At 31.2% G+C, this 18,281-nt stretch overlaps 2 protein-coding genes across 2 annotated transcripts in view; one reads left to right on the forward strand and one right to left on the reverse strand.

Annotated features, from left to right (window-relative positions):
* Positions 1-460: 460 nt before the first annotated feature.
* On the reverse strand, positions 461-18,035 carry LOC113826403 (DNA repair protein RAD52 homolog; the record flags this gene model as incomplete). The annotated part of the gene is given in 3 exon segments (XM_027379282.2): positions 461-656; positions 17,250-17,420; positions 17,913-18,035. Coding segments are annotated over 2 exon segments (235 nt in total), but the record flags the coding sequence as incomplete, so codon positions are not given.
* Positions 17,953-18,281, forward strand: part of LOC113826407 (uncharacterized) — an 11,403-nt gene continuing 11,074 nt past the window's right edge. The window contains exon 1 of the mRNA XM_027379285.2: positions 17,953-18,086. Coding sequence (XP_027235086.1) covers positions 18,084-18,086 — 3 coding nt within the window. The 5' untranslated portion in view covers positions 17,953-18,083. The remainder of the gene's footprint in view (positions 18,087-18,281) is intronic.

Raw genomic sequence — 18,281 nt, forward strand, 5'->3', positions numbered from 1 at the left:
CCATGGCATGTATAAACATCCCACCAGGCAGAAAGGGGTTAAATGGTCCCCTCATCGTATCCTACATGAATTTACCTTCATAGTAGAGTGTACCTAAACCTGTTCATGAAACTACTGCTGATCATAATAAAATAAACATGGATTACATGTTCAATTGACAAACATCAAACTTACCACAAGAATGAAAACATCTTATAACTCAAATATAAAATACATGATAAACTGTTTGAAGAAAACTCATAAATATGCAAAACAAACTGAAAATAAAAAGAATCAATTTAATTTCCTTTATTTCACTTTGGAGCCTGATAGCAACACTAGATACCGGTACTGCCAATGGCATTCCAGGGCATTATAGCGCCCAGTTTGAGAACCACTGATCTATGGACTATTTCATAAAAAGGCATCTGCCAATACAGACTAAAATTCTCTTAAGTGTAACTTAACCAAACAGTCTTACCAATAGTCTGGTTAGTAACAGAGTGACTCCATCCATTAAAGCCAAAAATTTCATTGGCCAAAGATATGAGGCGCCAGCCTTCTATATATGCAATACGCTGGCCTCCCGCTCCTGATCGCTGGCTGATAAAAGACTGCCCAAGTTTCTGTCGCAATATATTCTGTATGGCCATCTGCTCCTCTCCAGTGAACTCAACCTGAAAAAAAGTTTAATAAAATTTTGAATTCTGATACTGCATAAAAAAATACCAAGCACTCTTTGATTGCACTATTATATTTAGGCACTACACTTAATGTTCATCAAAAATGCATTTTCTACTCTAAAAATATGAACTTTATCTATATAACAGGGTAAACAACAATAACAATAGAAAAATTTCTTTCTTAAGGTACATATCAAAAAATATATATGCAATTTATGATGACAAGCTATAAATCTGTTAAATTGATTTCATTTGATCTGTCAATATCAATGTTATGCATAAAATGGGAGGGAGGACTGATACATAAAAAAGTTGACTTGTTTTAATCCATCATGGTCAGAAGATCATGCAATGCAAAAAGAAACTGAGTAATTGAATCATCTCCAACCAAATACTTTTAAATACCATTTTTCAGGAACTGAGGAGGAATGTATATGATTACAGATCATATATAAGCAAATTATATGTCCCCTATTATAGTTTTCCATCTTTTTGGGCTATACATGGAAGCAAAAATTATACAAATAAATGAATAAGGAAATAAGTAAACAGAGTCCCATATCATACTGATTACACTGGCTGAATGAGGTACATAAAAAATAAATTAATTAATTAAAAAGTTCTGTTTCTTGCAAGGCAATGCAAGATTGTAAGGTATTCATTATTATAGAATAATAATAATGAATACCTTACAATACACATTTAGTTTCTTTTTCTGCACAAGACTGAGGATTCCCTGGGCTTGGTGAGTATTCCATTTTCTACATATGATACTGTGGTTATCTGAGATTTGCTCCTTGCATTTAAACTGAGTCAGGTTTTTCCTATATTTTGTATGCAAACTTGTGTTCCATTCCCATGTGATTGCATTGTTATTTATGTCTCTTCTTTTTGTTTTTCATCATTTGAACAGACTTCAATGGGCTAGTCTTGCAACTGCTCTCATGATTCCTCCTTGTAATTCCATCAAAAGTGGGATATATGTAAAGAGAACATCAAAATCAAAGCTATATGGAATATTTTGATTTGGTATGGTAAAATTTCTTCACTAGCTTTCAGAACTGAAAAAATAGTAAGTGTCGGGAATTAATTTGAGATTACAAAATATAAACTTGTGGTGTGTATAAAAAGTGACTATGTATTAGCTTAGTATGACATACATGCCACATGAGATTGAATATGATAGCTCTGAAATTCAGATAAAATTGGATTCAACTATATCATACAAAATACTCCTTTAAGCTCTGGTTAATAGAATCAATCATGAAAACAATACTCCTTATGGAAGATATCTTTATTTTAAGAAGGAATTAGTGAACAATGACCACAGTGGCAAGTGCAAACTCAAATACCTATGTTAACATGTCATACGATTAATCTGCAAGATTGTCATTCTTGTTCAGACCTGTTTCAGGTTACAGGCAAATGGCGAATGATAATTTTTAAGTGGAAGTTTGTGTTATCTGATATCACATAATGAACATGACCGGAGCACACCCTCTAACTCCCATGGTCACTTATAGTATAGATACAAACTATCGAGGGCATTTCAGAACCCAAATTACTGAATGAGATTTCTGGGATTTCTGAAATCCCACATTTTTTTTAATGGTATTTCTAGATTTCCAGGCAGATTTGTCAGGGATATCTGGAGTTTGAGGGATTTCCTGGGGATTTCCAAAGTTTTCAAATGCATTTAAAAGCATCAAATCATATCAAATGTTTAAAAAGGTTCCACATGAAATGCACTACTGTACCCTAAATCATGACTGAAACACCTTCAGGCAAAAAATTCTCAATGGATTAACTATTTGAGTATTGTTCAGACCAACTCACTTCCAAAAGTAGCCACAATTACTTGGAAATTTGAGCATTTTAAAAGGAGCAATCCTGTTTCTGAAAATTTGCTGGAATAGACATTAAATCAGCCTTTCTAACCCTGGGGTCACCAAGACCTCAAAATTTCAGATGTAGTCAAATTCTGTTTTTAAATGTTTTCAGATATGTAGTGACATATTGATTGAGAGCTAATGGCTAAATATTGCGTGATTTTTACACAATAATTCAAAAAGCAGTTAAAAAATGATAATAATCACTTAATTCTGATGAAGCTTGAACTAAAGAAAATATAATTGTAACTGTGGATTTTGATTATTGATTTATTTATATGTTTACTGAATAATATAAATATGATTATATACTATCATAAAATAGAACAGGCTAGGGTTGCAGTCATGTCTGGAGGCGCATGATTGGAGTAGCCTGTAAAAAAAGTTTGGAACCACTGCTACATTCATAACATCCTGTGCTGCTATTTTATTGATATGATGCTTTACCAAGACAGAATTTAAGCCTTACTGTAAGCAAAATTGGTTCTCCAGCATTTTTTGCCTTATTTTGATAAATGCCTGCTTTGCCCAAAGGATTCCATAGTACTCATTATTACTGATAAATCACTGTGTAACCAACAGGCCAATCAAATCACCTGAAACTTGGCATACAGGATTGAGGACATAACATAGCATTCTGATCTTCAAATGCGGAGGTATTTGTCGAAGTTTATGAAACTTTTTTACTGATTTTAAAGATATCTCAGGTCCTATTATTAAGATTATGTAAAAGATTGCTGTGCCTGGAACATTTATGAGAGTTTAGGATTCTTGGGACTTCATGGAGATTTTAGGATTTGCAAAGAATTTCTTGAGCATTTCATGATTTCCTAAAAAATTATGAAGGATTTCCAGATTAGGTTAGGCTAGGCTTGGTTAGGGTAGGCTATGCTAGACTTAGTTAAGCCAAGTTAGGCTAGGTTAGGTTAAGTTGGGCTAGTTTTTCTTAGGTTAGGCTAGGCTGAGTTAGGTATGGTTAGGCTAGGTAAGGGTAGGCTTGGTGAGGTTAGGGCAAAATAGGCTAGACTAGGTTAGGTTAGGAATCCCGAATACGGCAGTACCACACTTATTCCCTGGAAATAATGTTTATATGTGCATGAGCATGTGTGCCATAACCTAACTTCGAGAAATTGGGATATGGATGGTGAACTTGTATCCTTGGCCTACAATTTTTTTCTTAGTTGGATATTTGCACAATTATCCCAGAAAGACAGCACATTCTTTCCTTTCTTCCCTTTCCTTAATGGGGAAATATCTTATTTTGATTCCCCCTTTTCTACTTCTCATCGATCTGGTAGCAAGTTACAAATGACTTTTCATACACAGATAGTGTCAGTAAACACATAGATGCATACTCCTTCTGTTTTTTCTCATTATTGACTACAGAAGAGAAACCATCTCAAAAATTTTAATATAAAAAAAATATATATCTGTAGGGATGTTACTCAATAATTTTGACCAATAATGTACATGATGTTGTTAATAACAATGATGAAAAATAATACTGATAATATTGATATTTCAGATGATAATGATAATAACAACAGTAATAAACTTGATAATTATATTAATAGATATAATAATAGTAATAATGACAATTATAATAACAACAATCACAATATAATAATGAAAACAACAACAGTAATAATAATAATAATAATAATAATAATAATAATTAAAAGTAACAATAATATTAATAATAATAAAAGTAATAATTTTAAAAATAAAATAATAATAATAATAATAATAATAATAACAATAACAATAACAATAACAATAACAATAATAATAACAATAACAATAACAATAATAATAATAATAATAATAATAATAATAATAATAATAATAATAATAATAATAATAATAATAATAATAATAATAATAATAATAATAATAACTAGGAGCACTCAAGAGTCTACATACCAGCTTGACAGAGGTGATGATGATTATTGATGATGATGATTATTGATGATGATGATGATGATTATTGATGATGATGATGATGATTATTGATGATGATTATTGATGATGATGATGATGATGATTATTGATGATGATGATGATGATGATGATGATTGATGATGATGATGATGATGATTATTGATGATGATGATGATGATTATTATTGATGATGATGATGATGATTATTGATGATGATGATGATTATTGATGATGATTATTGATGATGATGATGATGATGATGATGATGATGATGATGATGATGAAAATAAAATTAATAATATTAATATTACTACTAATATTAATAATGATAATAATAATATCAATAATGATAATGATAATGATAATAATAATAATGCAATAAACTATATTAATGATAATATGACAATATGATAACTATGACAATAATAATGATAATGGTAATTTTAAAAAATAATAACAATAATGATCACAACAATAAGAACAGAAATAATATCATAATCATCATCATCATCATTTTAATTTTGAAAATATTAACAATAATATATATCAAACTAAAAAATGGGCTACGGATAAGCATCCATCACCACATTCCCCCTAAAAAAAAAGTAATATTTCAGATCTGTAAGACCAATTTATCCTCTTCAGCTCTGGGCAGTCTTTGCCCTACAGTAAAGTATAACTACAAGAGATCCGAATCAAATCTTTAAAAACTTCCAAAGTTGGGCCTATCTGAACTTACCTCTATCATTTATTATTGAATGTGACTACTGGGACAGCAGAAAAGCCCCCAACTGGAGTTCTGCACGTGTGGTGAAACAAACATGATGGTGGCATCTTGATTAGGTTAGTTTAGGCTAGATTAGGGTAGGTTCGTACTTATTACCCAGAAATGATATTTATACGCACATATCCATATGTGTGCTGTACGCCTAACCATGAGAAATTGGATATGGCTGCCGTACATGTATCCTCGGCCTTTTTGATTTGATGTTTGAGTTATAGATGTTATGACAATATTACCTTTGAGATGAAATCCAGCCCCTGATTCCAATCTCACTTCCCCTCATGAAATCTCATTATTCCTCCACTGAACTCCTTCTCCAGTGTTTTGTATTGAGAATTTTCCTTTGATCTCATTTTCCCTTTTCAGATCCCATCATTGTATCCTGTATATTTCATCCTAAATCATTCTGTATTCTTCATATTTCTAATTACTAAAATTAATGAATGCACTTCTAGCACTGCTGAACATATGACCGACCTAGCATAGCATAGTTTATTCATCTTAGCTTATCTTAACCTTATAAACCATGCTTTTCATTTAAATTCAATCATCACTGTAGAAGGCAAAATTATATGCTATGTAATTTTAGTTACAGACTCCACAGGTACTTAGTTACCAAGGAAACAATTAGTAAGTGACAACTGGTTCAACAGAAAAGCCCCCTATTAGTATCCTCTGCACAATTAATAAAAGATGGAGACATTTTGCCACTGTTAGGTTAACTTTGTACTCATTACACAGAAATGATGTTTTTATGCTCATATGCATGTGTGGTGAAACAAACAAGATGGCAGCATTTTGACACAAGATGATGATACCACTCTCAATTAGGTTTGGTTATGTTTGTATTTATTACCTGGAAATGACATTTATATGTGGTGTATATACATACATGTGCCGTACACCTAACCATGAGAAATCCGATACAGCTGGCATATGCATAACCTTGGCCAAACAATCATTAGTTCTACCTATCTCACCCTTTTACCCTTTTCCCTGATTTTTGGATAGATTCATTTCTATTACCTTATAACTTCTATTATTGATATTCTAATAATATTGAAATAATCATACAGTCAATAATAAAAACAATACTAATATAAATAACTTTAGAAAAAAAAAAAAACACATTTAACCACATATTAAAGGAGTGGGGAAATCATGGATGGTCACTTGGGTTCATGAACAAACTTCTTTGTGTCCAAGTACTTGTGGTGCCATTTGTGTGCAATAACATTCACTAAATACAATGAACAATACATAATGGGTTAATGCCAGTAGTAACAATCAATAACCAAGATCACTGCTTAAAAGATTGCTGAATTTCTGATTAGCCTAGCCTGTCTTAATAACCTTTTGTGCTGGGATATGTATTCATGCTATTTCCACTGTGATTCAAATCCACTGATTAGGTTTAAAAATTCTGTAAGCACTTAGTCACCATGGAATCAATTACTCGTCCTACCTATCTCAAATGTTAAACTCTTTCCTTAATTTTCTTAAAGATTTAGATAAAAAATTATTGGTACTATTAATATTTCAATAACATCATAATAATCATTATATCACGAATATTACTAATAACAATCAATTTCAAATCTATTAAGAAAAGAAAAAAATAGAGGGAGCATTAAAATCAAAAGTATACGGAAATCAGGTGAGTTCTTGCCTGGCTTTTTGATGGCTGATCACTTGTGGAACCATTTGAGTGCGACAATATTCCTTGGACAGAACATGTACCTGTGTATAAATTGACCGTGCAATTGAGCCATGATTCTCCTTATAAATACATTCTTAATAGCAACATTAATCATCTAATGCCTAAATATTCTTCAAAAAGTTGCTAAAACAACAGGATATTCTCTTGAATTTAAACCTCTTTTTCATGGCTTGCCAAACATTTGAAGCCCTACACTGGTTTTTCAAATAGAATCATTAGAGAATTTGCAATTCTTCGGGCAAGATTATTAGCATGTATTTGTGGAGTGTCCATCACATGTGAGCTTGCAACAAATACATGATCATATTTTCAACATGTAAAAAATATGAGTATAACTTCTACTTAATAATAATGAAATATAAGAATTCAGAACAAGAAAATCTGGTGATTGCAGAAGCATTTATGTGCTTACCTGCCAAAGTTCAGCATGGTATCCAGAATGTTTTTTTCCTTAGAGCCTCTTTTTTCTTATTTCAGTTTGTTCTTATTAATAAACTTCACATTTTCCTTTTTTTCGAAGTCCCTCCGTCTCTTACTATACTTCTTCTTTTACTTATTTTTCTCTCCTTTTCATCTCTTTCTTCATATGCAGTCTATTTCATTTTAAGTGACTGATTTGTTGATAAAAAGATAAAAATAAAAATGGTATTGTATCTTAAAATGTATGGGCCCTGGTGCTCAACATCTGACAGTGGGTAAACTCTGATGCTTTGAAGTTCTTAAAGGATCTCCAATAAGCCCAATATTATATAATATAATGAATAATTATTAAAAACTAACTGACATTGACAAAAATAATAAATGCAGATGTCATAACATTAGTGACAAGTAACAAAAACCTAATAGAAGCACCAAACAAAATAGAATATTAAGTCTAACACTAGATGCACCAAAACTAAAATGGAAAAATCATATAAATAATTTAAAAGTAGAAATGTTAAACAGAATAAACCTCATGAAAAAACTCGCCTCATTTAATAGAGAAACAAACAGAGAAACCCTACCAAACTTCTACAAGATATATATAAAACCAAAAATAGAATATGGATAACAATATACGGGGCAGCAAAAGACATAGAACTTAAAAAACTAGAAACACTCCAAAACCAAATATTAAGAATGGCTACAAGATGGTTAAAATCAACTCCAATAATAGTTCTTCAAGCTATAACAAACTTAACAACAAAAAAAAACTATAAAAAAGAACTTGAATATATACAATTAATCAATAATGCCAATAAAACAATAAACAATAAATTACATAAAAGAATATAATCCTCAGAGAGACAAGAGATCACAAATACAAAGTCACTGAAACTAAAAGGAACTTAAATCTTGAACTAACACTAAATGATGTACCCATCATATCACCAGTATCCCCATGGTTTGATATTTCAAAATATATACAAATAAATTTTGCAGATAACATTACAAAAAATAGTCCTCATATCATCATTCAAAATCATTATCAAGAAATGATAAATATAAACTATTAAAGAATATGCCAAAATATTTACCGATGGATCTAAAATAACAGAACCAGATTCAACCTCAGCAGCAATCTTTATTTTTAAAAATATCCGGAAACTCGGCTAATGTAGAAATAACTCTTTGCTATAAAACAAGGATTAAATTATGCCATAAACAATAATCTAACAAAAACAGTAATATTGTTAGACTCACAATCATTACAACTAATACAAAACACTAAACCTTTAAAGTACAAATAAATCATATACGAAATACAAAAACAAATACACACTCTAGCAACACAAAAACAAACAATAACAATCTAATGGATCACATCACACAAAAACATCAAGGGAAATGAAATCGCTGACTTAGCAGCAAAGAAAGCTCATGAAATGAACAATCCTATGCCTGTATCTCAAGACTCAAAATATACCATAAAAGAAATCAAATTGAAAAACTCCAAGCAATGGGAATTGCATTTTAAGAGAATATTGCACATAAAAGACTACCTCATTAAATACACCAGCATAAAACTTGGATCACAGCCAAAAACAGAAAATCTGATACATGTATCACGAGAATATTAACCAAGAGTAAAACAATATCTTCATAGACTAAAAATGGAAAACAACCCATCCTGCAGATGGTGCAGAATTGAAGAGGCAACAATAGAACACATGTTAATACAGTGCCCTAGATTCAATTCCCATAGAATAAGACTAAAACAAGCCCTTAATCAAGTTAATATACAAGCTTTTAACATTAATCTTCTGTTAACAGGTGCAGATCTTCCATTACCAATAAAGTACTACATACTGAGACACACCAAGATCTTCCTACAAAAATACAAGTTAACAGACATAATACAAGAAACATAAAGAACAAAAGAAGAGGATCCAGGGGATATAGACAAATTTAATCTAAAACCCTATAACAAGAAAGAAGTTCTTAGTGTAATATATCTAACTGAAACAGTCATGGTAAAGTATTATCAAAATGAGTTATAAAAGTAATGCAATACCAACAATGTATTTGTTCTATGCAGTGATGGCCCCTTTTGTGTGAAATCCAAGAGTTTCCACTTTAAATCCAATGTTGTTAATTTTGCATTAATTTTCTCTTATTCTTCTCTAGTCCCTTAAAAAAAAAAAAAATGCATGAGAAGTTAGTTGACCTTCTAGAATACATTCCTATTCTATGGGCTTCTGATACATAATTATCATCCATATTATAAATAAGACCATTTTCATCTTAACAATCATTTTTAATTTTATTGAAATATTCCCAAGAACCAGTCGAGATACTGTAGAGAGAACATTACTGTGAGCGGATAGAACGATCAATCCTAATGTTTTACAGAACTCAGTGAAGTGAAAGCTTATGAACTCAAGCTTTGATCTAGACCCAGGTGATGAATCTGGTGAAAGAAATGTAATGAATTACGAACACCAGAAAAAGCAGACGGCGAGATAGTGACAGTGAAGATATACTCCAAACAAGCACGAAACGAAGAAATTCAGTTGGCAAACCTATCAATCACCTCATGCTTCAACCACCCAATCAAATTAACTGAAGCTATTAATAAATCAGTTTTCTAAAAATACATAATTGAAAACTCACTAAGGATACTAGAAGATGGCAAAGCCATCAGATTTGGAGTGATTGATTTAAACAAAATAGGACCTCTGAATGAAATAAAACATTTGGGAAACTGGGAAGTAATCTGTAAACAATCAACATCAAACAAAAATCAAGGTTGTATGTATGGAACAATATCCCCAGTAGAACTGGATATAGATATAAAAGAAATCAGAGAAAATTAAAATATTATGGGGACAAGATACCCAAATAAAAGAAATAATAAGAATAAATAAAACCAACAAAATCTTTAAGATTAACCTTAAGAGGCCCAACTCCCCAGTCAAATAGCCATAGGACATATGAGCTATAAAATATATCAATATACTTTCCCCATATCAAAATGCTATAAATGTCTAATGTATGGCCATGGAATTATCTCATGTAAAAATAAAACAAGTTGCAGCAACTGTAGTCAAATAGGCCATAAATTTAAAGACTGCACAAAGACCTTTCAATGTTTTTATTGTGAAGGTAATCACCCAGCTTATGATAGAACATGCCCTACACATTTAAATGCTCAAGACATAAACAAAACAAAAAACACCTAATAACTTAGAAGTAAAAAATCTCTTCCACCAATTAAACCCAATAACACAAAAAACTAATCAAACAAAACAGAAAAACATAATACTTACCACAGCTGAGATACACAACCCTGATACAGAATATATCCAACATACAGATGACAACATGAACACTACACAACAAACAAATCCAAACACAACACAAACATTTGCCCAAATACTAACACAAACAAACTACATAATGCCAGCACAGAAAACACACAAAACTAAAAAACAACATAAACAGAACAGAAAATACTCGAGACCCATCAGTGAAACCAAAACTAAAAAACAATTAAGAAAAAATAAAAGAACAAATGCATACACAGGAACATAAGTCATAATATATATAATAATAAATATAATATATATATATATTAATAATACATATAATATATATATATTATATATATATAAAAAATAATATATATAATAAACATAAGAACATAAGACAAGGAACATGTAAAGTCCCCAGTTACTTGGTCACTTCCAAAGCCACTACAGAAAACTAACAATAAAAGAAAGGAAAAAAAAGATGGTAAAAAACCTTCTTGGATAGAAATAACAAAAGAAATATTCAAACTAATATCAAATATAACAGAATATTCAAAATCTGATAAATCAATTATTGAAATAATTCTGATCTATTAACTGAAGCTGCCCCAATACTAAAAGAAATACTTGAATGGCTCAATGAATAAAATAATCCTCTGGAATGTCAGATCCATAATAAACAAAAAAATAGATATAGATTATCTAGTATATAAAGAAAATCCAGAGATATTCGCAATTTGTGAAACATGGCTAATAAAAAATAATAATTTCAAATTAAAGAACTATGATATATTAAGAAAGGATAGAACAGAACAAAGAGGAGGAGGCCTCGCTATATGTATACAAAACAGTATACAATATATAAAAATAAACCTTAACACATTACAAAATAGTAAAATAGAAATATTAGCTATAAAAGAAAATGGTTAAATTTACTATTAATTTACAACCCCTGTAACAATATAAATCAACAAGAAATAGAGCCTTATATTGATCAAATAGACAATCCAAAACTGATATTAGGAGATTTTAATGCCCACCATCCCTTATGGAATCCAACGATAAACAAAAAAACAACAAACACTACAGGAATACATCTATTCAATCTAATAAATCAAAATAACTTAATATTGTTATTCCCTAAAGGTCAAATTACAAGAATTGACCCAAAAACAGGCAAAGGATCCACCATAGATTTAGTCATTGGTTCACCAAAACTAAGTCACCTTGAATTAAAAACAAGCATCAATGGAGGAAGTGATCCCCTTCCAATCATTATTAAAGATAATAGCCACAACACTGAAACTCAAGAATTGGAATTTAACAAAGAAGGCTGGGTAACATATAAAAAAGATATACAAAAAATAGATATGATAAAGATAAAGTCTTTAAAAGAAATAACAGAAATAATGATCAACATAGGAAAAAAAATTAAGATAGACAATGATTTTAATAAAAATAAGCCAAGAAAAATGTAAAGAAATAATAAAACAAAGAAATAAACCATTCAACAAATGGAGAAAAAAAAGAAATGAAAGAAACAAATTTGAATATAAAAAATACAATAGAGACTGAAAAAAGAAATAGTTGGTCAGATTTCTGTCACAATCCCTAGATTTCAATACACCAACAAGAAAAATCTGCAATTTTATTAAAGAACTAGAAGGTAATAAAATTAACAATTATCCAATAGTTCATAATGACCTACCGGCTCAAACTAATACTAAAAGAAGAATTTCAAAGTATAATAAACATAAAAACAAAAAGCCTGTTAACAAAAACAAAATTTAAAAACATGACCGATCAACCAAGTACAGAAAGTTTAAGGGGGTTGTCTCTTTTTTTTTTCGATTTTTCGATTTTTCTTGCCGATTTTTATGAAACTCACACCCTTTTATTTAGACCCCAGCCTGATCTCTGTAGTATACTTTTTTATTTGAATGGCATTTCTGCGTAAATAAATTTACTTCCAAGATAACAGTCATAGAAGTTTTTTTTTCTCTTTTCATAATTTTTTTGGTATGAAAAATGAAAGGGAGGAGCATAATCTTCCTATACCATAATTTTCTATCATGTACCTGCATTCCGGAGACTTTCAGACATTGCCATCACGTAACAGTTTCTCAAAACCTTACGTATAGTGTAGAGTGGTGGCAGTGATCTGGAGGGTCTATAGGCCTACATTGACCATTTTTAAAAATTTATCAAAAAAAAAAAAAAAAAAAAAAAAAATCATACAGCCAATTTGATTTCATATCTGAATAGAACTATCCTTTTACTATATGTGAAGCCATTTTTTAGAAGTCAACCTTACTTTTTTTTTTTGGTGAATATTTTCCGAACCCCACTATCTCGACACCCTAAAAAGGGATACTGAAAATATATGTCACTTTCAAAAGAAGCACATGAAAAAATTACAAATCCTTATTGCATCATGTAATAGATCTATTATTCAGCTACAAAATGATCCATAATACGTTAAAATTGGACTGAAAATATGTGTATTATGCGTACCTAATAATCGCTATCTTTTTCCTTTTCGTTATTTATACATTTTACATGATAAATCACGTACGGAATACTTGTATATGACATAATTATCTATTATTTACCTATTATTGTTGCTCTAATGGGGTTTTACAACGTATAAGATTGGTCGATAAAATAACCTTTCTCTAGTCGGACAGGTATCATACACATCCTTTTCTCAGCACGGCCGGGCATTGCCGGATGATGACAGACGTGTCTTTGCATCTGAATGTTGGTGTTTAACTCTACGGGGCCACATGGCCAATTTTCACACTCAGACTCCCGTGAAAAGACGAAATACAATTTCAGGGCGAGGTAAAAGTATGTATATTAGGTATACATGCACATATAGATCATTTTCGTGTACCCCATGACCTTTTGTTTATCTATATTGTTACTTCTGTTTGTTTCTTTGTTTGTTTGTTGATTGTTTGCTGTTTTCTGTTTGCTTGTTTTTTCTGATATTTCTAAAAATTATGAACATATTTTAATGAGATCTTAACCAAAGGTGTGTTTTAACCTAACTGAGATGCTTATTGCACTTTGGCAGTGATGCAGACCATGGTTTGGATCTAGGGATTTTTTTTCCTACTCAAAAATTTATTTTTTCATTATCTCTAATTATTGCATCACAACTGCCAATTTTCTAAATTAACGTGAAAAAAATAATATTTCAGTCAACATCGAAAATGGCTGCTACCACCTAAAAAATAATGGTTGGGCCATGAAATTTTCAGGGGAGAACCAGGGGGACGAGGAACTCCTTGAAAATGCATAAAACTCGATTTCAGCACTAAGGACGAAAAACGGCAAAAAAAAGGAGACAATCGCCTTAAATGAAGAACTCCATTTAAAAGAATTAACCTTAACAATAAAGAATGCAAAAAATAATAAAGGATATGGTCCAGACAAAATCCCATATGAATTATTTAAAAATTCCCCAAATAATATACTTGATTTTTTTTTTACGTCAGTTTAATAAGGGGAATATCTCCCAGAATTTTAAAAATCATTAGTTAACCCTATATCAAAATCATGAAAAAAACACAACTGATAAAAAATCCTATAGATTTATAAGCAGGATTTCAAGCTTACAAAAAAATTTGGAAAGCGTAATAAATAATAGACCGATATGGTGGTTAGAAAGCAATAATAATTAAGTCAAGACTTGACAGGATTCAGGCCATATTATTCAACAATAAATACTCTGCACATAATAGATTTACATATCAACAAAGCCTACAAAGAATTTTTTTTTAGAGATTTAGAGAAAGCATTCAACACAGATAACCATGAAGCCATCATAAAAAAAAGCAGCAAACTCGGAATAACAGGCACCCCACTTAAATGGATATATAACTTTTTAAATAACAGAACTTATCAAATAACAATATGAAACAAAAAGTCTGAAGAAGGAAAAATAAAGAGAGGACTGCCACATAGAAATAGGATTAATTCAAATCATTGAATAGGCTAACGATAGGGAATTAACAATAAATCTAACAAAAAGTAAAATTATGTATTTCACAAAAAAACAAATAAGACAGATAGCAATAATAAAGATAAACAATGAAGAACTTAAGTTTACAACCGAACACAAAATACTAGGCCTTGAATTTGATGCTAATGAGGAAAAATCACATCAGTGACTTGTAAATACCCAAACAGAATAAGTATAAAGAAAATACTATCAACTACCACATGGGGAGCAAATAGAGAAACAATGATAAAATTCTATAACATCTAAATTAAACCAAAAATAGAATATGGCATATCAATCTATGGTACAACAAATAACAGAAATGAAAATAACTAGAAATTATTCAAAATAATTCTTTAAGAATAGCCACAGGTTGCTTACCATGCACCCCAGTTGTGACATTATACACCCTAACTAATAAGATGCCCATCAAAAATAAATTAAAAGAACAAGAATTTACCCAAATGTTAAAAATGCTAGAAAAAAACAAAATATATGCAAATAAAAAACTGATAACATATATAAAAGAATACAACCCCCATAAAAGACAAAAGAAGCTTAATATATAGAGTCTTGGAAACTTGTAAAGAATTACAAATAAATATAAAAACAAAAGCATTGCCAAATATAACTCCTATCCCACCATGGTTCAATATTTTTGAAAAAAAAAAAAAAAATTTAATTATCAAGCAAAAAATGTCCAAGAACAAATAATAAAATCACAATATGCAATGATAGAAAACACAAAATACCTAAATCATAAAAAAATATTTTCATACGACTCAAAAATAAACAATATTAATTCCACTTCAGAAGCAATATACATTCAAGATAAAAATATAATCATATGGAAATCACCAGATGATACTGCAATATAACAAGGTTTAAAGTACATACAAAACAACAAATTATCAAAATCGGTAATATTATCTGACTCCAAATCTGCTTTACATCGAATATCCAACCCGAGACCAAAAATTTCTAAACATATTATATTTGAAATACAAAAAATCATATACACACTAGTAAAACAAAGACAAATAATAGTCTTGCAATGGATGCCTTCACACAAAAACATAAAAGGTAATGAAATTGTTGATCAGGCAGCAGAAAAAGCACACAATATAAGAAATCTCATAACCATACCTGAAGACATAAAAATACAGATTAAACAGATTAGAATAAAAAAAATCAAAACAACTGGAAAAGACAACTAAATACCATCCTTAATGCAAAGAATTATCTTATGAAAAACACAGAACCTCAACCATGGACAAGATCTGAAAACCGAAAACTAGATGTATGCATAACAAGAATAAAAACCACACACACAAGATTAAACCAGCATCTACATAGAATGAAAATAATAAATGACCCACTCTGCAGATGGTGTCATAATGAAGAAGAAATATAGAACACATAATACTCCAATGTCCTCAATTCCATTTCAGCAGAACGAACCTAAACGAAGCTCTAAGAAAATTCAAAATAAACAACCCTAATTTAGACTTATTATTAACAGGTGTAGATCTCTCACCAACAGAAAAGTACTACACCTTCAGACATTCCAAAATTTTCATAAGAAAAAACAGATTAAAAAAGATCATATAAAAAAAAGCATAGAAAAGAAAAAGGATCCAGGGGATATAGACTGCACAAAGTCTAAAACCCTATAAAAGAAGAAAGAAGAAGAAATATTCGGTAACCTGGATAGGGTCATATCTCTTGTAACTTTCATCATTTATCATCCCTTCCCTACATTTTTCTTTACATTTCTCCCTATCATGTGTTTTTCCTATTTACCGTAATAGGAAAATGTCTAGCTATTTTTTTTAATTCAAGCTGTGCTGAACATTTATATTCTTTTCTCACATAAATGACGAGGTCAAACTGGTTGCTTTTCTTAACACAATTCCTAACCACATAATTACATCTAAATTGAAAAAATGATAAATAAACAGGGGCTTCTGGCTGTATTTGGTTCTAATACACAAGATTCAACAGAACCAAATTGGAAAAAAACAAAAGTAGACAAACCATGGACAGCAACGAACTTCTACTAAATATGAGATATTACTCGTCCCTTAATCCCTTGTAGCAGCCCCCTCAAAAATATTGTAAAGAATTATGCCAAACATCCCTGTAATAATTAAAGCATGCTCTGCAAAGAAATAGAGCAATGCAGGAAATGCAATTTGCTTTTATACCTTTCTTTACAGGTGTTTTGTAGCATTCAACCAACACTGATATTTCTTTAATATGAGCCTCAAAGTATGCTTTAAGGTTTGTAATAAAAAAAGAGCTAGAAGATGGGACCCAAAACAACCAAAAAGAGTAGGGAAAAAGTTCAAAACTTTTCCAAATATGGCCTAAACTGGGAGACACTGTTACTTCCCAAAATACATTGCTGAAGTTATTCCTTTTGCTCATATACATTTTTGTAAGCTTGTTGCTCAAAAGAACAGCTTCCTGAACCAACACGTGGTGTGGAAAAGGTGTGAAAGGCCACTTACCTTGCCAAACACAGCCTGGTTGGGAGTATCACTCTCCATGGTGGACTTGAAAGCTGGCCTTCACAGCTGAGGACTGGACTTGCCTATGCAGCCTCCTCCCTCTGCCTCAGCTCCCCTTGCTCTGTGCCTCTCTGAACCACCGTCCACCCTCCAGGAACTTTATTTCGGCTTCTACGATAGGAAAACCTGCTTGTTTGATTTCGAACTGCATGCAGGAGTTAATTTTGTTGCATGATCTGTATTTTTTCACAAGGACAACTTTTGAACAAGCGGTTTTTAATAAACATAATTTGAAACATAATCAGCAGGTATGATATTATTATATTGTATTAAAGAATATTGATAATGGAGAAATACATTTGACTAAAATCATGATAATGATCTTTAAAGCAATACTATAACTAAGCATTTCTTGAATGAACACGTATCCCGTTTAAAAAAATGTTAGGGTAGTTTGTAGTTGAACAAGCAGATTGAGAATATAATAATAATTTTTGGCATTATTACCCCCCCCCCCCCACACACACATACATACGAAAATCGAGAGAGAGTGAGAGAGAGACAGAGAAAAGCAAAACCTGTTTCCTCGAAAATCACTTTCATCCAACATTAATAAATAAATAAATAAATAAAAATCATAAAGCCCCTCAATAATTAGAGTACTTCAACAGCTCGACAGGCCGACAGAAAAGGAGCGAGAACTGGGCCGGGGCGAGGAAGGCCGTCCCGTCCCCCGCGAGCCGAGCTGCAGCAGCAGGACTCGGCGGCGAGTTGCGAGTCACACGCCGAACCGGACGGACGTCGACAGACCTTTCAGCATTTTCTCTCAAAGTGATGGTATGTGGGTGCCCCTTGTGGCTCGGAATAAGAGGTGTTCATCAGGGCAATACGTAGGGGCCAAGGGAATATGGCATAATGCGCGGAAGCGTCATTTTGATAGAATAGGAGTAGTTAAACATCATTGTCAAATAGCCTATGTGTACATTATTGTAGGGTGATAAATCTTTGTTATATCATGTATCGTATGATTGT

Source organism: Penaeus vannamei, chromosome 2 (genome assembly GCF_042767895.1).
Source record: "Penaeus vannamei isolate JL-2024 chromosome 2, ASM4276789v1, whole genome shotgun sequence".
NCBI lineage: Eukaryota > Metazoa > Arthropoda > Malacostraca > Decapoda > Penaeidae > Penaeus > Penaeus vannamei.